Source organism: Oenanthe melanoleuca, chromosome 1 (assembly GCF_029582105.1).
Source record: "Oenanthe melanoleuca isolate GR-GAL-2019-014 chromosome 1, OMel1.0, whole genome shotgun sequence".
In the NCBI taxonomy this organism is placed as follows: domain Eukaryota; kingdom Metazoa; phylum Chordata; class Aves; order Passeriformes; family Muscicapidae; genus Oenanthe; species Oenanthe melanoleuca.
In genome coordinates, this window is record NC_079333.1 from 11,066,781 (window position 1) to 11,093,726 (window position 26,946).

General features: G+C 38.1%; 1 protein-coding gene across 3 annotated transcripts in view; it reads left to right on the forward strand.

The window, feature by feature from the left end:
* USP25 (ubiquitin specific peptidase 25) overlaps positions 1-26,946 on the forward strand; it is an 88,854-nt gene that overhangs the window by 12,812 nt on the left and 49,096 nt on the right. For 2 of the 3 annotated variants that reach the window (XM_056489687.1, XM_056489696.1), the window contains exons 2-5: positions 8,096-8,173; positions 9,280-9,424; positions 18,346-18,469; positions 24,391-24,553. In XM_056489687.1, the coding sequence (XP_056345662.1) occupies positions 8,096-8,173; positions 9,280-9,424; positions 18,346-18,469; positions 24,391-24,553 (510 nt within the window). Of the gene's footprint in view, positions 1-8,095; positions 8,174-9,279; positions 9,425-18,345; positions 18,470-24,390; positions 24,554-26,946 lie in introns of those variants that run through there. The other variant, XM_056489703.1, reaches the window with a different exon arrangement.

Sequence of the window (26,946 nt, forward strand, 5' to 3'; positions counted from 1 at the left end):
AAACTTTTAGAACAGAAAGTAGCCAGATGGGATTGTAAAAATACCATAGAATCATAGAATTATCTAGATTGGAAGGGATCTGAATGCTCATTTTGTTTCAACCCCCTGTACCATGGGCAGGGACACCTTCCACTAGACCAGGTTTCTCAGAGCCCCATCCAGCCTGGCCTTGAATAGTCCCAAGGATGGGGCATCCACAGCTTCTCTGGGCAGCTGTGCCAGTGCCTCACTGCCCTGACAGTCAAGAATTTCTTCCAAATATTAATCTAAACCTACTCTCAGTTTAACATCATTCTGCCTTGCCCTGTCACTCCAGGCCCTTGTAAATAGTCTCTTTCCACCTTTCCTTAGACTTCCTTCAGGTACTGGAAGGCTACAATTATCTTGAAGTCTTCCCTTTTTCAGCCTGAATAGCCCCATTTCTCTCAGCCTTTCCTCATATGTGTGTATGTGTATCCTGCTTTAGCAGAGTGTTGATGACCTCCAGAAGCCCCTTCCAACCCCTACCCCTGTGGCTCTGTTTGTGTATTTATGTATACACAGTTTGCAGTGTATCTGTTGTCTTTCACCCTCCTCCTCCTTTCCATCTGTAACATTGCCTCTGACTGACCCCACTGGTTTTAGTTTGCCATGGCTTGTTCATGTTTTTGGCAGGTCACTTGGTGTTAGGAGGTGGGATGGGCTGTGAACCACTGGTAGCTGCTTTCCATGGTGAGCTCTTGGAGGAATCCCCCTGAATTTTGTGTAGTTTACAGATAATACATGCTGGTGCTTTGAAAGGCTCCCTCCTGCTGTCACTAACTAATCACCCAACAGACTTGAATTGGAGCAGAGAGATTTTTTGCTAATTACTGTCACAGTCACTGGAGTATGTAAGAATCAAAAGCAATTTTTGTGAATCAGATTTTCCTGTGGCAGTTCCATTGAATACAACCTGAAGTTTAAGTTGTGTCTAGTTAAGTGAAACTGAAGATCTCATTTGTTTTAGTGTAGTTAATTAATTTCAGAGCTGCTGTCATTACTATTGGGAAGCTCACTGTTATGCTGAGCAGGGTATGGAGAAATCATGATGGTTTAAAACACACAGACCTCAAAATTCTCAGTAACTTTACATTTCTGACACCTCTTTGTTTTCAGTAAGTACTAAGGTTGCTATCATTTCTTGATTATCATCCTGTCACTGAGGTTCATTTGGGACTAGCTATCAGTAATAACTAGAAACACAGAGTCAAGCAATAGTGTTCATAAATCAGTTCATAGACTAATTTTAAAACTTCCCCCTGTGAACTGAGCAGGTGGTTTTCCTGCTCATTGCAAGAGTATTCCCCATGCAGGTGATGGTTTGGCTCATAACTTCTGGGTGGTTTTATGTAAATAACTGTCAGAGGTGGTTTGCCTTATATTTAGTGTCAGAGAATACAAACCAAACTCCTCAAGCCTCTCCTTAAAACCTTATTTCAAAATCTTTAACTATTAGCTTGAATAAAGACAAACAGATATATGCTGAGAGTGAAGTTCTTTTATTTTTTTCTTTTTCTTTTTTAGCCACACAAGAGGGTCAGAATTGTGAGTGTTTATATAAATGCATGATCTCACGTTGTGTAGAAGCCTTAATATCAAACATTGAAATTCATTGAAAAGTCACTCGTTAAAGCATGGAAATCTTATGAGGATATTCTGTGTGTTGTCTAGGATCAATATAGGTTACATAAAGCTATGATTAAGTAGAATCCTTAATTTACTTGCACACTTAGGTAGTGCACTCAAGCCTTTCCTCCCTTTAAGTTTTATTTGGGCTAGGCTGTGGTTGGCTGAAAGTTCCTGCCATGCACTGTGTCCTTTTGCTCCTTGAAATAAGTTTTTGCTCTCAGTCCAGTTGCACTTTGTACAGGCTGCTGCTGTAATTGTCAGATTTTGGCAGCCTGTGCAGAGCTGTCCTAGACTGAAAATCTGCTGTCTTTGTGCATGTCCTTTGCTCTCCACAGGTGATTTTTGTCTGAACCAAAGCTGAGGTGCATTTTGCATTAGAGTGTGTGTAAAAATACATCTCTACCTACTTTCTTCGAGGATACAATGTCATATAAGAGGCTTCTCTTTTCATACCTGAACAAAAGGAAGCTCAGTGAGCAGATGCTGGGCAAGGGAGCCTAATTCTGTTGTGCTTTAAGGAACACCTTAGAGCAGTTGCAGAGATTTAACTTGGTTTTTGCACTTGCAAATTGGTGCTTTAAAACATATATGCATCCATATAGCCACTTTCTAATTTATGTATTTTTATAAATACGTTTATTCTGCTCATGGAGAAAAATCTTGAGGACAGAGCTGGGAAAAGCAAGGCTTTCTGGAACTGACTGCATGTTTTCCCTGTGTTTCAACTCCATATTTTCATGGAAAGAGTTAGTTTTTGTTTGCCTATTTGGAACTTGTCCAACAGCATATTTAGAAAATGGTTAATGTATCTGTGTTGCTGGAAGCTGTAATGTACAGCAGTGTCTGTGGGCCTTTCAGCTATTCCTGGGAGATATGATTAATGTGGCAGAAAATTATATTCACAGTAGTAATTGAGGGTCTTTAGTATGCTTGTCCTTTGTATGTTAAACTATTTCTGTTTGTGTGTTTGTAGCAGAAACTTAAAGCCTGTTTAGAGAGGATTACATTCATATAAGCTCTCAGTGTTCTTCTCTTTACAGCAGCATCATATGAGAAAACCAGATTATTAGCTACTTGTCTGCAAGCAATGACATTAGCAGGTCCTCTGCAGCTCAGGCTTCATTTGAATTGTCTTTAATATAAAATACTTGTGCAATGTCATTTGATATTTCCTCCAATAAATAGGTCTTACAAATCAGTGTTGCATTAGAAAGTGAAGAAAGTGGAATTTGTGTGGAGGGCCTGAGTCAAGATGCCATTCTCAGCATTTGCATTTTCCTCTTTGGTTCTGTCTCTAATAAAAAGTATTCATCCCTCAGGAATCAGAATCATGGCCTGGGTTGGAAGGCACCTTAAAGATCATCTCATTCCAACCTCCCTGTCATGGGCAGTGACACCTTACACTAGACCAGGGTGTGCAGAGCCCCATCCAGTAGCCTGGCCTTGAACCCTTTTGGGGTTGGGGCACCCACAGCCTCCCAGGGCAACCTGTTCTAGTGCCTCACCACCCTCCCAGAAAATAATGTTTTCTTGATACACAATCTAAATGTACTCTTTGTCAGTTTGAAACTTGCCCCTTGTCCTGTCACTCCAGGCCCTTGTAAATAATCTCTCTCCATTTTCCTTGCAGGCTCCTCTCATGTGGTGGAAAGCTGTAAGTCACCCCTAAGCCATCTCTGTTCAAGGCTGAACAATCCAAATTCTCTCAGCCTTTCCCCACAGGAGAAGCATTTCCATATTTCTAATCAGCTTGGTGCCCCTAGAGCACTTTCATTATGTACTATTGAAATGTGAGCTGTGTTGTGAAGCCATAGATCCTGTTTTCTCCTGCTAATGGTTGGATCATCTCATTCATTCCTGAACATACAACTTTATCTGTGCTTGGGAATGGAAAAGGGTTGTTTTATCTTCTGAGTTTTTAAGTGTTTGTCTTGCAAATACAAATATTTGGATGCTGCCATGAATAAAGCCAAAGTGTTCATGTGCTTCATCAGAAGCTAGAGAGAGGACAAAATAAACAGATCAAAATGAGGCTTATTGTCCCCTAAAATTTATCTTCACTGTAATTCAGTATTAGTCAGTTTATGAGATTTGCCTTGTTCAAAAAAGCGTTTGTGTAATTTAGCTTTTCCTTTGATTGTAGGAAGTTATCAGAGTTTACAGTACTGTTGTGGAACTAATTTGGGCACAGTATCTCCCTAAGCTGATAGTAGTGCAGATCCTTTTCTGCTTCACTGGTGCTGGCACAGCTACTGAATATGCTATTGTGTGAGGTTAGGAACCAGATAATCTTAATTGGGCATTTCCTGAGAACGAGGGAGGGATGGCTGAAAAAGGAGAGACTTGGAAATAAGGGCATGCATTCCTAATACACAAATTCGGCTTCCATCCAGGAAAATGGGAGAATTTCCTGTTAGTTAAAATCTTCCAAGAGCTGAAAGCCTGAAGATACATAGTGCATACCTCAGGGAGCCAGAGGAAAGGGAAAGGCTGGGAACAGTTGTGCATGAAAGCCCCAGGGACATTGTGGGGGGACTGAGGGGTGTGAACAGCTGGATCCCCAGGCAGCCACAGCATCAGTGAAACATCTCCTTTGTGTGGCCAAGGACTTGGGGTACCCTGCAGCAGCTGTACCAGCACAGTCTGATGACCCAGATCAGGTCCTGGGAGCTTTTCAGAGTTGAGTCAAATGCTGTTCAGGCTCCATGGAGAATGGGTGTGTGTGTGTGACATGTGTGCACATATGTCCTAATACTGCAGATATTCATGGAGTCTTGACTCACTAAACTGGAGGAGCTCTGCTGGAGAAAAGATACAGAATCAGTCATGTAAATTTGAGGATAGGATGGCAAACAGAAGTAGGTACAGGCAGATTGGAAAGAATGGAGGATCTGGTTTTTGTCTCCATTTGAAAAGAGAGGCTGCTTAATAAACTGAATTAAAGTACAGTGAATTATAATTGAAAATTTGCTGAGGCAAGGTTGGAAGAAATAAAGAATCAAGAAAGATCTATGTTGAAAAAATACTGCAGCTTTTTTGTGTTAGAACTGGTGATTGTGATCTGAAACTTCCCTCACTGACCTGACTTCATGAACATGCATTGGTACTTCATTTTTTATCTTTGTTTTAGCATAGGGTGAACTCTCTTAGGCATTTTTGGTTTTAGCCTGAGAGTGAATTATTATTATAATTGTTTTAATGTATCTATGTGGTTTTAGACATTTGATGGTCTATATGCTACAGTTACTTCAGCTTGTTAGCCCAAGATTCTCGAGCTTTTAAGGTGAATGTAATCAGAATGAGCATTAATTAGGAGTAAGAAGAGTGGCTTGCTTTATATGTAGAAGTCTGTCTGTAGTACTGTATTTCTTCTTGTACTTCTTGTCATACAAAAGAGACTTAACTGTTTGGCAGTTGCACTAGAAGTTAATCTCCAAGCTTCAGTCATGGGTAATAGCAGCATAAGCTTTCTGTATGCCACAATAACCAGAGCTAAAGGAATATTATTCAAAATAAATAAAATTTAGCCATTTTTGCTTTGCAAAGTAGTACAGATGCACTAAAGTCACATCAAGAGTTAAGTAATATAAGCACTCTGGATATGGTTGCAATTGTTTAATAAGTGTCTTAAGTGAAAAAAAAGAAAAAAGCAGAAAACTGAATCTCATCTTCTGATGGTGAATGAGGAAAGGGTTTGATAGTTGCCTGCTCTGTCACTTGTAATGAAAAGAAATTAACTTGTGTTAATACAGTTTCATGGGTAATAACATACTGTCATTATAACAGTGAAGGAGAATTATGAAAAGTTGAACATCCAGTTGCAGGAAAGGTCAATGCACAGTAAAGATGATGGATGTAGTTACATCAGATTTGTGAGGATGAGGGCAGATGGTGAATTTGTGGAAGAGAAGGCCACCAGTCAGAGTTTTTAGCTGCCTTATGCAGTTTTACAGTTGTTTCTGAACATCTGGTAGTCTATTAGCAAGTATTAAAAGAAGATGTTGATCAGGTGGAAATAATTTCAATTACATTCCTTCTAGAAAGGGAATGTGTCCATTCTTGAACTTATGTGTGATTTGAAGTAAATAAATAAAAATTAGTGGCAACTTGTCCACATTTAGCTGAAGCAACAGTAATGTCTAAACCAGACAAGTGCCCCAAAGCTCCATTTAAGGTATTCAGGAGAACTGTTGATTTTCCTCTTAATTCCTGTCACTTCTAACAGTGATGCTTATGTATTCCCCATGTTGTTCTTTTAATTGCCAGTCAGAAATTCTGGATCTGAGTACCTGAACCTCTTGGCCCTAAGAACAAGTGTAGTTAGATACTTAAATCATCTCTTGATGAGAAAGGAGCATTTCTGGGTGCAGTTCTGATCTGTTAAATGTGTATGTCCATGGGAAGGGGGACTTGAAACACAGCTTTTATGCTGGAATCCTGAAATGTGGATAGAAACTACAGATGTCTAAGTTTATAAGTCACAGCTGTGCTCATAAATTAACAGCCAATATTTTGAACTGCTAAGAGCTTGTTTGTTGGTAAACTGTCTCTTCTGTCTTTTCCCAGTCTCTGTGAACGATGAATATCCTCCAATCACCCTTTTCAAGTGTTGTATATATTGTGGAAGATACAGTAATCTGTTATAACTTGTTGTTATAATAATTCATAGTGAAACTATTTTCTCTTTTGTTCACCATCATGTTGATGGCAAATAAAATAAGAAATCCACTTTATTTCCATGACCTTGAATTGCTGCTGCCAGTTTTAATGCTGCTGTAATTATTTTTCCCGAATACTCTTTTTCAGTTCTTTGACTCTTACCAGTCTTAGAGGCAGGAAAGCAAATTTATAGGAGAAACAAGTCGTGGCTTTGTACAGTGCTATGAAATGCACAGAGTAAACAAATGAGGGGATGAGAGATTGGGATAGAGTGGGAGTTTGTTTTCCTGCATCACTTTACTTTTCTTGTGAAGGGTTTTTAAAAGGAACAGAAAAAAGAAAGAGGCAAATTGGATTGTTAGCAGTGTCTCTTAGGATCATAAATGAAGGGAAGATTGTGTATGTAATTCATAAACATCCTGAACTATACGCCTTCTATTTCAATTTATTAGGGCATGAAGTAGTGCCTGCCAGGTTAATTTCTCACTGAGGAATTCAGCATTCATGCAGATCTTAATTTCCTCCTCTATACAAAGAGTGATAAGGGAAGAATAAGGGTATTTGAATATTTGATTCCAGATAATTCAGTTTAAAGATAAGTATTTTAGAAGAAGCTGCAAGGCAATTATAGCTTCTATTTTAAAATGAATTTAGAGAGTAGCAGGAGAATGTTTATTTGTTCCTGATAGGAAATACGCTTTTTTCATGCAAACAAAACCTTGTACTTTGCAAAAATTTTCTTTCATGGATGAAATTACTGTTTTGAGTTCAGGATGTGGTAGGCAAAGAATAAAAAAGAAAAACTATTTGCAAATGTTTTTTCTCCATTTCCCATCTGCCAAAGGAACAATTGAATTTGTTATTATGGAACAATGGTCAGTGCTCTGTGTTTTCATGGTTTTAATGGTTAAGATGCTTTTAATGGTTAACAGGAGTTCAAGGATTGTTCCAGTTAGTGTCTGATTTTTGCTTCTGTGATGGGATAGCTGAGCCTGAGCAGAGTGAATCATCTGTTGGCTTTTAACAGGGGTGGGACCAGATTTTTATTTAAATAAAAACAAAACCAAGCCTCAAAATTCTTATGGAGTGAATATTTAAGAGACCCAGAACCTTTTCTTTTTCTAATTCCAAATGTTGCTTTAAACTCAGTCTTGGGTGCTGACTTAAGTGATTTGGGAGAGTTGGATTCAACTGGTCTAGGAAGGCAATTTGGATGGATTCCTAAAGTTCTGTTTCAGTATCAAGAAACTTGTTTTGTTTGGAAACTTTATAGTATTTCTCTTTAAGCACCTCACTGATCAGCAAAGTTGAATTTCCTGGTTTTGTGGTTGGAATGACTAGGAATTATTTATATTAGGGAAATAATGGGGTTGAGAATAGCTGAGAGCTAAAGAAGTTGATTTTGGTGGGTGTTCAGTCAGCTATTTCCACTACTGCCTTTGGAGACCAAAGCTGTGGTGTTTAATTTATTTAGAAGGGTCAATTGTGGCTTTATATAGGCTTCTTAAACTCATATTGCATAAACTTACCCGTTTTTTTTTTTTGTTTAAAAAAATCCAAAACTAAGCAAACCCACCAAAATGCAGAATCATTACATTTGGGCATTAAAAGTGCCCAAATTGCAGAAACTAAGACAAACTCAAGTAATGAAGGTTCTACCCTTTTGTGGTGCATAAACCTCATATGGATATGCTTTTAATGTTTGTAGAGGAGTGTACTCTGTTAAGAATTGGTTTTGCTGTTATTTGGCTCTAATCTTATTTGGATGATCTGTTTTTATTTTTAGCACCAGCAAACATTTTTAAATCAGCTGAGGGAGATCACCGGTATCAATGACATCCAGGTACTACAACAGGCACTGAAGGTAAGATAACTGACTTGTAGCTGAATGCACCTGAATGCATCTTAACTCTGTGAAAGCCATAAATCCCACCCTTTCTTGCTCCTGTCCTTCTCTTCCTTCCCTTCTTCTCCTCCCTTCCTTTTTCCCTTCCCAGCTTGAATTTATTTCAGGGAGAAAGAAAAGCTAATAATGATAGCTTGTTCACTTTACAGTGAATCTTGTTCTCTTTTGGTGCTGATGTAAAAATGAATCAAATGTTCAAAAATGAAAAGACAGGAGTGTTATGACTTGCCTTTAACCTTTGTATGAATTGTTTTGGGATACATTGGTGCTACTACAGATGGTCAGCTTCTGAGGAATCGAGTGGTGTTTTCTTGTCAAGGTGTGGCTGTTTTCTATCATGCACAGGCCTTGCTCACTGTGTAGAATGAAGAACTCTGCTTAAACTTGCCAGCCTCTGCTAACTTGGTATTGTTTTAATGTTTTTTCAACCATTGTAGTTTATTTCACAGCACAGAAGAGTTCTTTGATGCAAGGAGAAAATGGCAGATCTCTCTGTATTCTGTTTTCATATACATAAATATATATATAAAAATTTTAAACGTTCTTTGTCTCCCTCAAGCAGATTTTTTTGCCATTTATACATGGTAAATGAGGATTTAGTAATTTAAATCAAAAATATATATCACACAAAAATAGGCAGTTGTAGTTAGCATAAGTCATGTGTGCAGCTGTTTATCAAAATCTCTGGCTTTAAAAATGAAACTATATTTTCAGAAGAATTCACCTGACTCCTGTTGAAGTTGGCCTCCAGGGAATGTGCTGGTTATGTTTGGTGAGAGGTTGACCTACACTGCAAGGCGTTTTTTTTCTTTCCTGAAATGAGTGGAATTCAACCAAAACTTTTTTTTTTTTATTTTATTTAAGATGTTTTATCTTTTATTTTGGTTAAAAATAGTGAAATATGCAGAGTATGTCAAGTTTTCAAACTTTGAGTCAGTATTTTACCTGACAGTGCAGTGGCTATTGATTTGAAGTTGCTAATCATGTCCTTTGCTTTTAAGGAAAAGTAAAGAAAGTGTGAGGGGACTCTAACTTCTTGGATTTTTTTTTTTTTATGCTTAAAGGACAGCAATGGTAATCTGGAGTTGGCTGTGGCTTTTCTCACTGCAAAGAATGCCAAGGTGCCCCAGCTAGAGGAGGCAACTTACTACCAAACAGCTCTTCCTGGGAATGACAGATACATCAGCGTGGGCAGCCAGGCAGACACCAGTAGGTATTTTTCTTTTCATAAGTTTAGTTTAAAGGCATGGGAGATAAAACCTTGCCTGTGACATAACTGTTAATCTGCAGATAATTCTTATTTATCAATTCTTAGATTATTATGTATTCTTTCTTTTCTTATTTCAGTGGGGTTTTTTTGTTGTTTTTGTTTTTTTTTGTTTTTTTTTTTTTTTTTTTTGTTTTGTTTTGTTTTGTTTTTTTTCTTTTTTTCTTTTTTTTTTTTAATTTGAGTGACCTTTAGGCATTACCTTTACCTGTATGTATGGTACTGATCAAAGGGTGAATAACTGGGCTTTCCATGTTTTATTTTCCTTTTATTTCCCCCCCCCATATTACAGACTTTATTTTGGGGTATGCAGTGAATAATTTAAGGCAAAAGCTGGGTACTCCTCTGTCAAAACAAAATTGGAGGAGAGTCTGTCATTGTTTGTCTTAATATGCTAAAGCTTAATATTCTTAAGAGTAGCTTCTCCCTGACAGGAATGGCTTTCCCAAAGGGAGAAATGGGAGGTTAATTGTGAATTTTGTACTAAAGGAGTAGGTATTTTATATATGAAATTAGCATGAACTATACTTGATTTTAAATAATTTAATTTAGTTGATAAATGAGGTCCCACAACCTAAGTCTTGCAGGTTCCTCTGCTTCCATGTATAGTTGTATTTATGGGGAGAAAAAGTAAATGTGTTCTGCAAATGAATATATGAAATAACATAGAAGTAAAAGTCAAAGAAAGTTTTGTAGTGGGATTGACAGCTGTATAATCTGAGTTTCTTGATGCTGTAGTTAGTTTACAATGCAATGCAAATGAAGAATATTTTGATTATATATCAGTTCTTTGACCATACGTGTAGTACACTTATGTAGATTTTATTAAACAAGTATAATTATTTAGTGCCTCCTGCAGTAGGTTTTTCCCCCTTTGTTTTGCTTATGATGGCTTCAATATAAAGAAGTTTAGTTAGATCTCTCTATCAATTGTACAATTATTTTTTGTCTATTGTATTTGTATTTTTTGTGTAGAACCTTCACATGAACTTTTTAAACTTTTTTTTATTAGAGATGCATTTATTCTCAGCATGTCTGATCTGAAAACAGATTTAAATCCTTGGTATTAATAGCAGCCCTGTATAAAGTGTCCTGAGTGCATTATAGATAGTTATGTTATCCATTTACTAAGTTGTGGTGGATGGCTTAGGGTTTTTTGTGTGTTTTTTCTTTTAACTCCTTTGGAAAGAAAACACACACAACCTTCCTCATACTTTTAATTTTCAGTGTCAGAAAATTGCCTTTGAGGAAATGAAGGTTATTAAGAGCAAACTCACCACTGTGTCATAGTTTCTAGTACTGACAACCTACTATGGCAGTGGAATAGTAAGCTGGATTCTCTTGGAGTCTGTGTTTAATTAGATTTAATAGCAATCCCATTAATAGAAGTATTTAGTTTTGCTGTTACTTGCTGTGCTGTACAACCTTACTGAAGAAATAGGGTGACAAGGGATATGAATCAAACCTGCAAGAGCCCACATTACCCATGGCAGATGGTCCAGCTGAGAAGAGTAGGTCTTGAGCTGTGCATTCCAAGGTGAATTTCAAGATTCTCTTTTCTGGAGAGCTGAAGGCAGATTCTTTACAGTTATACAGCACGACAAGTCAGTGATCAAGAAACACCAACAGCTGTGGAAAAAGTAGGTTTTTAGTTTATTTTTTTTTAAACATCATTAGCATCTGGTCAGGTCCTCACTGGCGGCAAAGATGAGAGCCCTTGGTCAGTCTTTGCTGTTTTACACTGAAAACACATAATGAGATAATGTTGTGAACTTTTCATCACATTGGAGGACATACAAGGCAAGAACTGAACACCTATAGCAGAACAAAAGCCCTAAACCAGTGTGATCATGAAGCCCACCCAGGCTGCTGTAGAGATCTAGTGAATGCTGCTGGAAGAAGGCCAAGTCTCAGAGCCCTCTGTTAGTAAACACTGTTGTGTAAGGGAGTGTGAAAGAGAGTGACTTGTGAGGAGAGAGGGGAAGGGATGGAAAACCTTCAGCAGATGTCTTTCACCATCAGCTCTCCCTTCTGCAAAAGAATTTATTAGGAGTTCTCAGTGGCTGTGCTGAGTTGCTGACAGGATCTTGTCTCTCAAATTTGATTCCCTTTATTAGCCCACCTAGGTAAAATTACATGAATTAATTATTACTCAGTCTTACTGTTCCTCACTGCTTAACTGCCTCTGTGTATTTGGAACTTTGGATGTCAAGAGTCACCAATCTTTGGGGTCCCACCAAGTATCCAAACTGGGGATGAGAGTCATAGATAAATACCAGAGCTGTCTTTCATGCCACAGAAAACCTCCAGCCATTTACATCGGCCACTGAATTTATTCCTTGCATAAAGATATGTCAGATGTGTGTTCTGTGAGCTTGACTGGCTACATTTCTTTGACATGGTTATTTAGTTAAGGGGTAAAATGAAAATACTGATGTGTACCATAACAGCCAGAATTGTGCGCTGGCTCTTCCAAAAGTGACAGTGGTTGTAAGTGGTTTGAGAGTTGCATCCTGGATGGTAGGAGGTATAAGGAAATCTGGTTTGCCTTACTACCAAATGTAACATTTCAGCAGCTGCAACAAAAGAATAGGTTTTTATTAAATCTTCCCCATCTGTTAAACAAAGACTGACTTGCACAGTCAGTGTTACTCATGATGACTGCCTTTTTGTCTGTTCAAAATGGCATGTGCAAGCACCTGCAAATGTAGTATTATTTTCACATCAACAGTGATGCCAGCTTAATCTGATCCTTTTGCAAAGGTGGTTTTAGAATTTTGGCTTTTTTTTTTTCCTTCTTGCACTCTGTGAGGAGAAGGTGCTTAAGCATTAGGCCTGCAATGTACAGATGCACACTTTTCAGTCTAAGTTAATTTTAACGTTCCACTTTGTAAAAAAAATCCTATGCATTGTACTTAGAAATGAGCAAGAGAAGTTTAGTAGTACTTCCAAAAATTTTCACTTTATTTAATTCTCTAGAAACATTTTTTTCCCATTTGAAGTAATTTTATGTATTTTCCTCTATGGCTGCACAACAGAACTGTTGGATTGCTAAGAATATATTCATTTTCTTATTATTATTGAAGGAACTTGAAGAACCCAGGGTTAAAGGAAGGAACAGAATGAAGAGATGTATTTTGGAAGTTGTGTTGTGTTCCAATGCTGTCAGGACAAATTTTCTCCTTTCCTTCTTTTGAAAACTCAGCTATTTTTCATTAAAACTGAATTATTAGTCTTTGCAATTGCACATTCCATAGCCAAAACAAAAGATTTCAAGCCGTTTTATAAGGGCATATTACAGTGTAGCTATGAAATGCCACACACAGCAATTGGAGGATTGTAGACTTCATGGCTTCTGGCTTTTTATCTTCCTGTTCTTACTTTGAGCCTTTGCATATGCTTCAAAAGTCACTCAATCCTTTGCTGAGAGTTAGAGTTTAGATTCAATGGTACCTAAATCCTCCTGAGGTTATGTTTATAAAACATTTCTTACTGTTCCATTCTAGAGACTCTGAAATGTTTATAGGGTAATTTCTTCTGAAACTTCACTGTCCCTACATTTAGATTCCTAGTGTCTTGCATAAATCCCTTACTCCTTGTATGCCCCCTGTGGAAATTATAGTACACTTCATTCCTTTTATCTCAGATGGAGTATTGGTGCTTGAAGACAGTGTTCAGGACTTCTCTCAGATCTAAACAAAGCAGCCTAAGTTCCTTTTAAGTATTTGGATGCATTTCCTATACCTATTGTCTTTTTTTTTCTTTCCATCTATGCCTTCTTTAGTATGCTTTTTTTTTTCTGAGCTATGGCACTCAAAACAATAATGAAGACATCAGCTTAGTTCTTAAGAAAAATAGGTGAATCTATAAATACCCACATAGTACTCTGACAGAAGTGTAACACTTCCTATTTTCTTCAGTGCTGGGATGATGTGAATTGCAGATTGAACATAAGTCTGCTGTAGCTCCTGGATCCTTCTTGGCACAAGTCCTAGTCAGTCCTCATTCTCTAGCTGTTCATTTATTGTTTCTGTGAGTAGAGTTTGACAGTGGCTTCTTCTGTCACCTTTCCTAACTCAGCCATTGCTATGTGTCTTCATCACATTTCCTTCTCTTTAAAGGATTATTTGTGTCACGTCCATCTGGTTCCTGGGAGTTTTTCCAGTTCAGTATGTCAAAATCCCTGCTTCAGTATGTCAAGAGTCTTGTACCTTGAGGTCCTCTTTTTATCTTAGAGATTCACATGTTGCTTTGTGCCATGATTACCTCTATCCTTCCCCATCAGTGTGAGACTCGTTGGTTTAAGGTGTTATAATTGTAGGATGTTGTAAATATAGCTGAGATGAGGCAGCTGTGGGATAGTGGTGACCAATATTTACAAGCTCCTGCACCAGTACAGCAGTTTGAGTTGGCTGAATTGTTTCAGGGGTACTGGATGCTCTGCCCCCATCCAGTTTTAACCAAAATTTGCACAGACAGCCACCTAAGTTCCTTTCAAACTTCACGTTAGGAGCCTGAGACCACTGTGAATTTAACTTCACAGAATAGGTGGCAGTTTGTAGGATCTTGCTTAGCTCTGCTTGTAATAAATTAACCAGATTTAGCCTCAACTCCATTTTAAAGTTTTTGCATTGTTGATGTGTTGAAATTGGAGTGTAGCTGCTGGATTTTCGTACTTTGCACTACTCTGTTAAACCCATCAAGGCTGCCCCTTCATTTTTTCTCTCCTCCTTCCAGTTGTTGCATCACTGTGGATGTTCATTGCCTGTCCCTGAGTTCAATTGCTACTTCTGATCTGTCCCTCATGCTGGGTTTCCCAGCCTACTTAAGTTTGAAGTTCCTACTCTCTGCCTCCTCCTTGTATAAGTACCAAGTCAACAACACAGTAATTATTTTAATGACCTAGGCAATAACCAAGTAAGAACCATTTATTTGAATGATGATAGAAACTTCCTAAGTAAACAGATTAATAGGTATTTTTTTTTAGGGAAGATTTATGGGGATACATAGAGTATGTGCATTTATTATATATACACTAATGTATTTGTCCCAGATTTCAATATACAACTTAAAATTGTTTTGTAGAATTACAGTGTCAAACTCTCTGAACCTTATGTATCAGAAGGGTACATTATTATATAATAATAATGTTGCAAACCAAGAATACATTTCTTAGTACAGCAGATGGTTGATTATGAATGATAATTTTTGTTGAATAAAAACACATGCACTAAGACAGACTGTGTTGATGAGAAGTTTCTTCGCTCATGGAGAATTTTTGCATAAGCAAACTTTATTTACTAGTCATGGCCTGGTTAAGAATGTTTGCATTTTCTAAGGCAATTTGACATTAAAATAATAAGTACCTTTATGAGGATGAGCCAGTGAGAACTGAAGTGTTCTGTGGGCTAAATGAGAAGAGTATTACAAAACTGGGATGTGTAAATTAAAGTCAGGTAACTAAATTTTGACAAGTGGCATTATTATTACACCTTTATGAAATTTATCCTTCAGCCTATCACAGAAAAACTTGTCTATGTTATAAAAACTTTGAGTAAAAGTCATCTTTTTTGTTTTTCTTCAAACTCATACTTAAAACAGAAATCTGTTGATCAGACAGGAAACTTCAGCAGCTCAGTTTCATGTTTTACTACTAATAGCTGTAAAATTAACATCCCCAGACAAGAATTTATAAAACATGAAGATACTTTAAAACAAAAACAAGAAAGAAAAGAAAACATGAATTTCATGTATTATATGCACACTTGTATAATGTATAGCCATATGACAGGAATGCAGAATGTGGAGACAAGGTAATATATAAAAAATTATAAATATTTAGTTTTGGCTTTTTAGGATGAAGAGTTTAGTCTCAGACTTACTCTTCTTTTAATACTTCCATTGAAGTCCTCTTTATCATCTTATTTAGGATTCAAGTTGTATGTGAGGTGTTGCAGCTTAATGAATTACTGTGTTACCTATAAATACATTAGCTTAAATGTCAAAACCATTTTTATTTTACATTTGCTGTGAGCTAAAAGCTTGTGTGAACTAGGTTACCATGGGTGAGCTGATATTTATAAATGTATTTTTGTGACATTTATGCTAGGTAAACCCTCTGTGACATGAATCAATTGCACCACTCACATGTAGTGGTGATACCTGGCAGTGTGTCTTCACTTCTGTTGGCTTTTTTTCATATAGAGCAGGAGCAATGTATGAATAGAACATTTCTGAAGAGAATCCTATGAGGTCTGCTCCAAAACCCTTGCATGACAAAATAAGCTCTTTTGGCTCATCATTAATTTTAATATTAAAATGCTAAATCTTTTACTTCTGCTTGCTTTTGGGAAGCAAACAGAAGTAAGAGATTTAGGGTTTTAATATTAAAATTATGTCGTTGATGTTGATATGAATGGTAATAAACATCTAAACACGTAAGATGGTGGTATAGATTAATAAAAATCAGAGCTAGGGAGTTGCAGAGAAATTGAGTGTTTTAATGGAAGTGTGAGTTGGAGCTGATCCAGATAGATTTGTGTATATTGGGAGAGGTTTTGTTAAATGCATCATTTTCACCTACTTTAAGAGTTCTTTTCTAGAAAATAGTCCCCATAGAGAAGCTGACTTCTTAATCTATCATTCTTTATTGTCATATAAAAATGTCATCACTCTTTTCTGACTAGAGACTTGCTCAAGGAACATTCCTCTGTAGGGAAGTGACCAGAGCAATCCCATACTTGTCCATCAGCACGTGTGGCTGCTGGTTGTGACCACTATTCCTAACTTGATAAATACAGCTTGGCTTCAGGGAAGATGAGGTGCTGTGTGTGGCTTCTTGTGAATGTGCAGAAAATACAGCACAAGCACCACATTTTAGAGCATAATAGGTAGTGTGTGTGTGTGGTGAGGGGATCCTCTCCTTTCTGTCAGCCTCTCTAGTCTCCTTCTGCTCTCAGGCTGCAGGACAGAGCCAGGTTTGTGTGTCACCCAGGCTGAAATAGTTTTGGTTTTTTTCTCCCAAATGATGTTCTCAGCATGGCAGCATATTTATCAAAACTTCTCAAATTCTGCAGCAGGTGGTGGTAATTGTTTTAGTACATCTGAAGGAGAATTTCAGGCATCTGAGTTGAAGTACCCTCCTCTTATGCTGGAAGATCTGAGCTGACTGTAGAAGGCCTAAGAATAAAATTAGGAAGTGCTGCTTTTATAGCAATAGTGTTTTTCCATACTTCTAGATCATGGCAGATTGCCCAGTGTACTCTGCAGGTAAGAGTGCTCTCTTTAAAGGCCCACTAAATAAAATAGAAGTTCAACCATTATTTGAAGAAAACAGAAGTTGCTGATGTTAACAGAAGAGTTTCTTTACAAGTTCTTTCTGGTTTCAGCTTTCTGTAAGGACAGGTCATCCCATTTTCTGTTCATGCATGACTATGGCAGTGATTTTTATATACAAAGTTTAGTGTTTTGTTCTGATCCAATGAGAAATGTCCCAAAAAAGAAAGCTGAGGGGAATAGGAGAAACTACAATCTCTACAGCAGGGCTGGCCCATACAGGAGAAAAGAGAAAAGTCAGAACGTAGACAGACAAGCTCTTTGGAGTAATTGGGTTGGCCTGTGGAAGGAGAAATGCTGACAAGCCTCTTGTCTCTGTGAGCAATTGCCAGTTTCCAATCTGTATCTCTCTCTCAGAGCTTTTCGGCTTCTAGTGGCCAAACCCCAGGCTGGAGTCAAGTCTCTTTCGCAACTTCTTGGGTAAACTTTGCCTTGGAAGAGGAAGACTCAAACCAGCCAATGCTCCATGTGCATGTCTGTCTGATATTGCACACAAAAGCCCCTTTTGCACTTTTACTTTTTTTCTGTCCATCTGACTTGGAAAATGAGACTTCTGACCCTTGAAATGGTCATAACTGGTGACCTTGGCATTTTTGAAGGTCTCATGCAGCTGGAGGACATTCCTGTAGTCTCCAGCTGCTCTAAAAGCTTGGCTATGCCTGATGGGGGCATGATTTGTGTTGTGATATATAGTGGGTTCCCATCTGAATTGGAAGCAGAGGTGTTGCTGCAGCCCTCAGGAAATAAGGAGGTTTATGGGAGATGTCAGTCTTTGATCCTTTTTATAATAAGAGTTGGTGAAGAAGGCAGAAGTAGAGCTGTTATCAGTCAGTAATCCATCCTGTATTCCTCATGTATCTGAGTATGGATCTTCATTTTGTCTCCAGTATTTGTTTTTTCCATGTTGAGATGGGATACTTTCAGTACATGAAATCGAATTTAAATATGTTCAGAAAAGGAATGCACAAACAGGATAGAAAATAATTAGGTTGAGTAAGGAACTCTCCCACTTGTTATGAAACTGTGTGAAAGTATTTGGCTCACCAGGGTGCAGAAATACTTGCAGAATTTGGGGCTGCATTGGGAAAACTTCATTGCATGTTCCTTCACGAGGAGGAAATATCAATTCTGCTCAATTAAGGTATCCTTTTTAACTAAGGTCCTCTTCATCATGTGTTCCCTGAAGCAACTGATCTCAGTAGCTGAAGTAATGCATTTAAGTGTATTGCTTTAAGAAGGCTTTCAGAAAACATGTATTCCTAAATTTGTCCCATAGCTTTGTGAAACTTAAGAACATTAGGAGCAACAACTACAGCCCATCATGCCAAGAGTGAGCTGCTGAGGTTTTTATCTGGCTTGGAAGCAGAAGGGGGCTGTTAGCAGGGTTAGTGGTTGGAAGAGTGTAGGGCACAGGAGGGATGGACTGGAATGGTGCTCAGCAATCCACGTGGGCTCTCTCCTCTACAGTAAGATTTACCTTTCATTCTGTTTCACTTTTAATTTTGAGAAAGATAGTTTTGCTTTTCAGATGTGATTGATCTCACTGGAGATGATAAAGATGATCTTCAGAGGGCAATTGCCTTGAGTTTGGAGGAATCAAACAGGGCATTCAGGGAGACTGGAATAACAGATGAGGAACAAGCCATTAGCAGGTAAACAACCAACTTATATAAAGCAGAAATTAAATTAAAGAGTTGGAGATTGGCCTGTATTGCTTTTTTAAACTTTTAACAAATAATAACTTGTTTACTTTTACTTGTGCTACTGATATGCCTGGCTTCAGGATGCTGCTTTAATGTATTGTATGTTCTACACTGGAAAATAGTCTATTGTGTGTGGACTAGGATTTAATAGTATGTTTCATATTTATGTATTTCTTTAAATATGGAGGAAGTGGCTGGAGATAGAGAATGTGTGGTCATATTTAAATAGGACCTAAACCCAGAAGTTTCTCTTGTGTACCAGGTAAAAAGCAACAAAACCAAAATATAATTAAGAAGCTAATAAATACTTTGTTCTGTTTTTTGCAGTGTTCATTTTACAATAACACTTTCTTCTCTCTATGCTAAGGCTGAGATTGGGGGAGTGGGTATTAATATTATGACTTGAGGATACTGAGAGCAGCTGCTGCATTTTAGCAGATGAAGAATGTTATTAACCTATTTAACAAATAAGATTTATAGGCTTTGGGTGAAGTTCTGGATTTAAAGTTTTATAAACTTAACTCTCATTTGGGTGTGATAAGAGTCTTTGAGCTAACTTTTGATAAGATTTTATGATAACTTTTTGTACAGTGTATGTTTTTTTGGTAATGTTGATGCAATTATGAAATATTTGGGGCTAAACCTGAGTGTAGAGTTCTGTGGGAGGGATGTTGTTACGTTTTTTCAATGTGTAACTGGCCTTGAGGAGAATGTTGAGTTTTTTATTTGTGGCTGACCTTGTTCTAGGGGAAACAGGCAATGATTTGATCCTTGATAGGCAGTAAAGTACTGCCTCCTTGTAAGAGACCAATTTTATAAAAAAATAATTTAGATGGGGGAGATTAAGCACAATAATTCTTTTTCTCAGTTCATTGTGTTTGACAGGCTAAATGACTTATTAGAAAATTCCATTTCTGAGAATATGGATATTTTATTGCTTTATTTATATTACTTTATCAACAGTAATTTTCTTTCCTCTTTTTGAAAAATAAATATGCTAATTGTGAGAATAAACATGCACTTCTGCCCTCCACCCAGCATTTATGAAAAAAGTCATCTTGTTATATGAATTTAGGATAACATTTTAGGAGGGAAGAGTCAGATGAAAGGGATTTTTATTCTCATTAACAACTGGAAGAAGCATTTAAGGGGCTGGTTTTTCTAAAACCTCAGTATGTGCATATATACAAGATGATGGTGGAAGTTCTGTCCAGTTTTTTTCAGAAGATCAGCTCTTGCATGTTCCTTTTTGAAAAGCAGAATTGTTGTGATTAGAGAGTTGTGATTTAGGCATTAAGATGGACCCATTTCTGGAGATGGAAAATTATCTCCCTCTTTTTACTTACCCAAGCCTTGACTGTTTCTGCTGTGCTCAGTTCTTGGGATCCTTGAATATTTGGGATTTTTTTGCTGTAGACTTTGTTTTTCACTTTTGAAACTGAAAACCCCTCTTTGGTCCTATCTGCTTAGCCCATAACTTAGTATTATAAACACTTTCTCCTTAAATTACAGTGTATATTTTTCTGGCTGAAGAAAATAACAAAGGATGCCTTATCTTTTCTGTATGTACAAAGGCATCTAGACAGTCTGGTTATTTGTAGAGAAAGTGTTGATCTTCTGAAATAGGGACTTGCATCTAATGGCAAAATTGCACACAGTAACAGGTGCAATATCAAATGAAGAGCTTGTTTCAGGTCATGTGCCCCTTGGTCCACTGCACCATGTTTTCTATGCTTGCTGGAGGGTTCATTGGACCATTTGTTGCACAAATTCATTTCACAAAGCCATAAAAAATTCACAGAAGGATCCATAGTATTTCATGACACAAGGAAGGGAATGGGACTTTGCTTGTGAATGGGGGCAGAGAAGAATGAGGATCTTGAAGGTTTTGGCATCGTTGGGACATTAGATCAACTCAGTAACGTAGCAAGAAGCGCCCTGAGCTCATGGCAAATTATGTCAGCCTTGAACAAATACAGGAAGTTCAGAATTCTTGAATTCTTGATTCAAACTGTTCAATCAGTTTCCTTAAGGACAGAACTTCAAACTGGATTTATTACAAAAAAGCAAAGAAAAGAAACCATCCCCCCTTCATAGTTAACACCCTGCAGAAGAATGTTGGCACTCCAATAGAAAGCACAGGATCTGTGCAGAATTTTTCAAAACAAAATGTAGAACACTGTGGTTGTAAACAAGTCAAGCTACAACCATTTACTTTTGATTTTCTAGATAAAACAAGAAGCAGAAATCAAATAGGAGGTCAATAATAAGCAAATTTAAACTGTGGAAATGTATAATTTTTAAGAATGTAGGCCATGTGCATATTTAAATAGTTTTTGCTGTTGTGGGTATTTTTTTCAAAGGTATTTGTAGTGGTTGGAACCTAATTTGTGCAGATTTTGTTAGGGTTTCCAAGGGAGAATTAATGGAATTTTTTTACTTATGTAATTAATGTTGTAATGCACATAGAATTTGTCTTCCTGAATGTAATTGCTTTAGAATACCTACTGAGGGCTGATCTGATTACTGTGTAGGTGTTGAGAGGAGTGAAATGTCCAGGTGTCTGAGCTGAACATCTTGTACATGGCACGTTTAAAGTCTTTTCCTGTTTCCTCTTTAAATCTCCCAGAAAAATGTGCATGATCAGGGTATTTCCTATTGTGAAGAAGTTTCTCCTGTTTATATTACTTTTCCTGGATTGAAGGAGTCTGAAGCTGGCCAAATAGGGATTCACTAGGGAAGCCAGTGAGATATTACTGGAAGGAGAAATCAGCTGGCCTGTGTTGTGCCTGTGGTACTATCCATATAAAAATTATTCTGTGCTGTCAGTGCATAAAAGGTGTGCGCAGCCCCTGGGCTTTTTTTTAAAATCAGGGTCAATGAAACTGCTGGGGCCTCTGCACTGTGGTTAAGCATTGTGTGTGTAGATCCAAGGTGGGGTTGTGGAATGCTGTAGAGTCAGGAATATATTCCTGGATATCCAGCTGTAAGACCAACACAATACAAATACCTCCCCATGCTCTTTTAGCTGAGTAACCTGACAGAGTGGGCTTTTCTGCAGCATGTTGTGTGGGCTTCCTTGGAGTGGTTTGACTGAATCTTTGTGCTGTGGGCTTGCCTTGCCCTGGCCTTTCTGCTTTGTCTGGTGGGCACCCTGCAGTTCTGCAAAGCTGCTTTGCTGTGCCCAGCTTTTTCCAGAGAAATAAAACACTGCTTTCAAGTCTCATGCCAAGCCTGGCACTAACTAACTCGTGCTACAGCAGTTCCCTCCAAACAGGGTTCCAGCCCTTGGAGGTGGGGGAGCTGTAGGTCTTGTGAATCTGGGAGTTTGCCAAACCCTGCATGTAGCTAGCTGATGGAGCTGATGGCTCTGTGCTGCTGTGCCCAAGTGGGGCTTCAGTTCTGTCTTCACAATTGCTAAATCCTTGCAATAACTCTCTGGAAGGATGCTTGTTTTGTCAAGCAGTGTAAGATTCTTGATCCGGGTGATATCCCAAATTTGTGACTCTATAAATGTAAGACAGTGAGCATTTTATGAGATCCTCACTGTGCTAATAAATACATTTATTTTTGTAGCTTTTGAGCTGATCATTAGGTTCCTATTTACTGTGCTCACTGTACTTTATTTCACTTATCATTTTTGATTTATAACTGCATTACAGCTATCCTTAGGTCTGAAAATTAATTCAGCACGTAGAATGTGCAGTTATTGCATGTGCTTTCTGAGGACAGAGAATGTTATAAGTAGAATTAAGGAAAAAATACCATGGTGCCTTCAGAAGCAAATATTTTACATGGAAACACATTTCAGGTCAAGCTAGAGATGAGTAAATCCCTTACCTGCTAAAGAAAAAATTCAAATACAAGAAAAATTTTAGTAGGTAATTAAGTTGATGAATGGTAATACACATGGGGTCAGGGAACCGTTTCAGTTGGAGAGTATTTATTTTTCTGAATTTGAATCTTGAAATACCTTGAAATATTCTAGAACTTCTGGGGGGAGCAAAAAATAGAAGCTTGATTGTTTACCTGAAACACAAGTGGTATGAAGTAGGTATTGTAGTCCTGTTACATTAAGGTCCCTTCAATTTAGTTAAACAAGATTTTAAGCAATTCTACCTGCATGGCAAATTATTTGAATTATGTATAGCATTTTAAAATTGATTTTTAATGTCCCCATTGACCAACTTTTGCTCTCAAAGCAGAGATACACAGGTTGTCTAACACTTTAGAAAGACTGTATTGATGAAAAGGGAAATGAATTTGACTGTTTCTTTATATTTTGGGGGTTTCTTAGCAGAAAAAAAACTGTCAGAAAAGGCTCTTAGAACAGTCACGGTCAGGTTCCATCCCTGTGCAGTGTTTGAAGAGATGTCAGAACAGAAACTCTTAGTGGATTATATGCTGTTTTTAAGGTGGTGTAAAAAACTAAATCAATTAATCCTTAGGAAATTACCAAATTTAGGTTCTTCCCGAGACAGATACAAAAGTGATGTATGTATCAAATGGTCTCTCAAATTGAGAATGCCTCTCTTTTACTGTATTCTTTCTGAAATAAGTATCAATGACAAGTTAGTATGTTGCCCAGTGCAGTGATCTGCAGTAAATTAATATAATGCTTCATAGTTCTTGGTAAGATAGCTTTTCTTTCTTTGGCAGGAACATAGCTTGAGTTAAAGATGTAGGTAGGAAATTGAGAGGTTATGGGGAGAGGGACTGTCTGTTTGTATGTTTTTCCAAAGATGTTCAACTTTATCCTTTAGGAGCTCCCTTTACAGACCAACCTAAACCTGCCTTTCTTTGGTGATTAGTCAGTCTAGAACTGAGAGGGGCAACTCTTTGTGCTGCTCAGACTGCTTAGATGCTTGTGATGCAGCCTGTGAAATCCTGTGCTTGGTGTTGGAGAGCAGCTCAGCCTTTTGTGTGGGACTTGGTTTGGATGGCTGGGGACAGTGGCTACTGTGTCAGTAATGCACATGCCAGACTCAGGACTTATGAGTTAGAGCCACTGTTACATGACCTCAATGCATCTATCTCCATCTTTCTACTTAAAATACACCTACCACAAATTACTTAAAAGGTGTATTTTGTCTCCAGGCTAAGGATAAGTGCTGATACAGAAATAATGTTCAAGAGTTCAATGTTCTTGAGTTCAAGAGCTTCCATCAGATCTTAGTGTCATGTGAATATGGATATTCAGCATAAATCACATAGGAACAGTTTCCAGCAAAGAAAGTGGTCATTGAAGCATACAATTAGAGTGTTGGGTAGCATTTGAAAAATTGCAGGGAGATGTCTTTCCATGGCTCAAAATAATTACTTGCCATGTAAAGTGATTAACACAGTTGCATAAGTTGCAAAAATGAAAACTAAGAAAATTACCCTTGTTTTTGAAAGTTGCCTACCTAGCTTTGGCTTCCTGTCAGTAAATGAAAGATTGGTGACTTTGTGCTTCACTTAGCAATAAAAGCATTTGAGGATGAAAGCACTGTACTATTAGTGCTGCCTAGAATTTGTCCATCCTGTTTGAATCTGTTTCTTAAATAATTGATGACTTGTAGACATGGCTCTTGTATCTAGAGCTTTTACAGGAGTTTCATGCACTCACCAATACCATTTTCCAAAGGGTAATGGAATTGCTGTAGCATAGCTAGAAGTTAAATAGCATTTTTGAAGACACGTTATTGCATATATTGCTCACTAACAATAAGTGACTGATGTCATTTTGATGTCTGTATTGCTACCTTAATGTAATTTACTGCTTGGTGGGGTGGTTTTTTTTTTTTTTTTTTTTTTTTCTGTTTTTTTTTTTTTTTTTCTGGGGTGTTTGTTTTTTTTCTCACATTTTTCTCTCCCTTCTGTTCCTGAAGAGTTCTAGAAGCCAGTATTGCAGAAAATAAAGCGAGTTTAAAGAGGACACATCCAGAGGTGTGGAGTGACTCTCCAAACCCTTATGATCGAAAGCGGCAAGACAACTGCCCAGTGGGGTTAAAGAATGTTGGCAACACCTGCTGGTTTAGTGCTGTCATACAGGTAAGCACTCTTCAATCAGCTGTGTGCATTCTTCTCTGTATCTGTTGGGAGGTGAGTCAGCTCTTTTTAAGTGCATAAATTAAAATAATCTCTTTTCCTGAGAAGTTTAGGCCACTGCATGAAATGTTTTTACACGTTATTTATTGCATCTCTGAATGTCTCTATCAATAAGTCAGATTTGAAAGTAGAAAGGACTGGTAGCATATCTAAGTGAAGCTTCAAAATGTTTCTTATTAAGAAGTTGATGAAGACAAGGAGTTGATTCTCTGAAGCTCTGAAGCTCTGGGCTTATGCAGCTCATGCTGACATCAGTGACAATTGTGGATGCCTAGAAACATGGGAAGACTGGATTTCAGATGAGGAACTAATTTTTTTTTTTATTTTTTTTTTTAATATTAAAAGGATCACATGCAAATGACTGAAAGGGGGTGGCTGACAATGGAGGTGGGTGGAAGAAATGAGATAAACACTCCATGACTGGAGGTGTTCAAATGGCTACAGCTGGATAGGGTAAAAGGAGGAATAAAGAAGGAAACTTCAGAAGAATGAAGGAGGAGGTCTGGTATGGATGCAATTGCAACCGGTTTGTGTTGTTTTATGTAGTAGAATCAATGTGTGTGCCTTTTGTTTAAAGATAGGGTGAGTAGGGAAATGAGTACACTATGGCAACTTGCCTGCTGAAAGCTAATATTCTAATATCAATAATTGGCATACATCAACTTTATGAATCCATCTTTTAGGAGATGTATGTTTCTGTAAATAATCTTTAGATCTACTGAAAAACATTTTAACCTACAGAAAACTGATAGTGAAATTGGAATGCAACAGTGGGAAATTTATTTTTAGTCTACTGGAAACAAATGTTGTAGTCTACAAGAAAGAAATGTATTGTAACTTTTCACAGTCTGAAGTTTTGAGAGACAGAAAATAGAATATTTAATACCCATTTTTAACAAATTATTCAGGCTGAAGCACTTCACATAAACTAATACTATTACTTTTGTACTGACTGTTGAAAGATGGCTGTTGTACTTCAGGCTGAGTCCATTTAGATCAATGTTCTGCCCAGCAATTTCCACAAATGGATGCTTTCAGGGGAGTACAAACAGTATGCATGATACTGCTCTGGTAAAACACTCCTGAGCCTCCCACTACTTTTCTTTTATCTTATCCTAAGATGTGAGTGTAGTGTGAACTGGGGGTGGTATAAAGGAGATACAGACTCCTCAGGAAAGACAAGTAGGGATGACAAGGAGAGGCACTGCCTTCCACCTGAAGGAGTAGCTCAAATGTGTGTGGTACTTGCATGGAACGAGGTAGCATTTTAAGATGAGAGTCTGTGGATCAGGTACAGAGGAGGGGCTGGTAGAAGTGCCACCAGGATTAGTCTGCTACAGACTACCCTCCTCAGGATGAGGATGTGCACACAGCCTTCTTTAAAGGCAAGGAAGTCTCTGGATTCCAGTCAGTGGTTCCCATGGGAAACTTTAATCAACATCCTGACCCATGCTGGATCCAACACAGCAGGACACAAGCAAACCAGATTTCTGGAGGGTATGAGGAGCAGCTTCTTGGTATGACTAGCTGTATGGGGCCACTAGGGGTGATGCCAGCTGAATCTGCTGTTCCCCAAAAATGGGAGAGCTGAAGCTGGAGTAATGTGGGTACTCTTCACTGCAGCAACCATGAAATAGTAGACTGCAAGATGCTAATGGGAACAAGAAAGGAATAACAGGACCCAGAGCCAGTGTTCAGGAGAGCAGACTTTATCTTCTAGAAGTATCTGGGGTTCCACAGGTGGCAGCCTGGAAGGGCAGAGATGCTTAGGAAGGCTAACAGCATTCCCTTATTGCCAGAGTGGTCCATTCTGCTCTCAGGGAGCTCATAGCCAAGCTTCAGGCAGGCAGTGTACAGGATCTGCAGGCAGAGAGGGGCTGCTGAGGAGACTGGAAATGTCCAGGCATAAAGGAATGGTATTAGTAAAGTGAAAGCTAACCTGAGTTGATGTCTCAAAGGTTGTCTAGGGTAACAAGCAAAGGTTTTGGTGTTATACTGGTTGTAAAGGGCTGAGCAAGGAGAGTGTTGCTGAATAGAGCAGATGAGGCACTCTGTGCCTTGCTTTGCCTCAGTTTTTACCAGTGAGATCTCCAAGACCACTGTTCATAGTTGAGGGAATTCTGAACAGGAGTTAAGGATTTGAGTGAGAGATTACTTGGGGAAACTTGACTCGTACAAGTCCACGGGACCCACTGAGCTGTGCCCACTGAGAGACAGTGGCAAGAGGTCTTAGCAAGGCAATTCTCTCTCATTTTTGCAAAGAGAATAAAAGAGTCTTCTGATGTACTTGAGCCAGATTTTTAGAGCAGTGCATATTGGGAGGATGAGAGGCAATA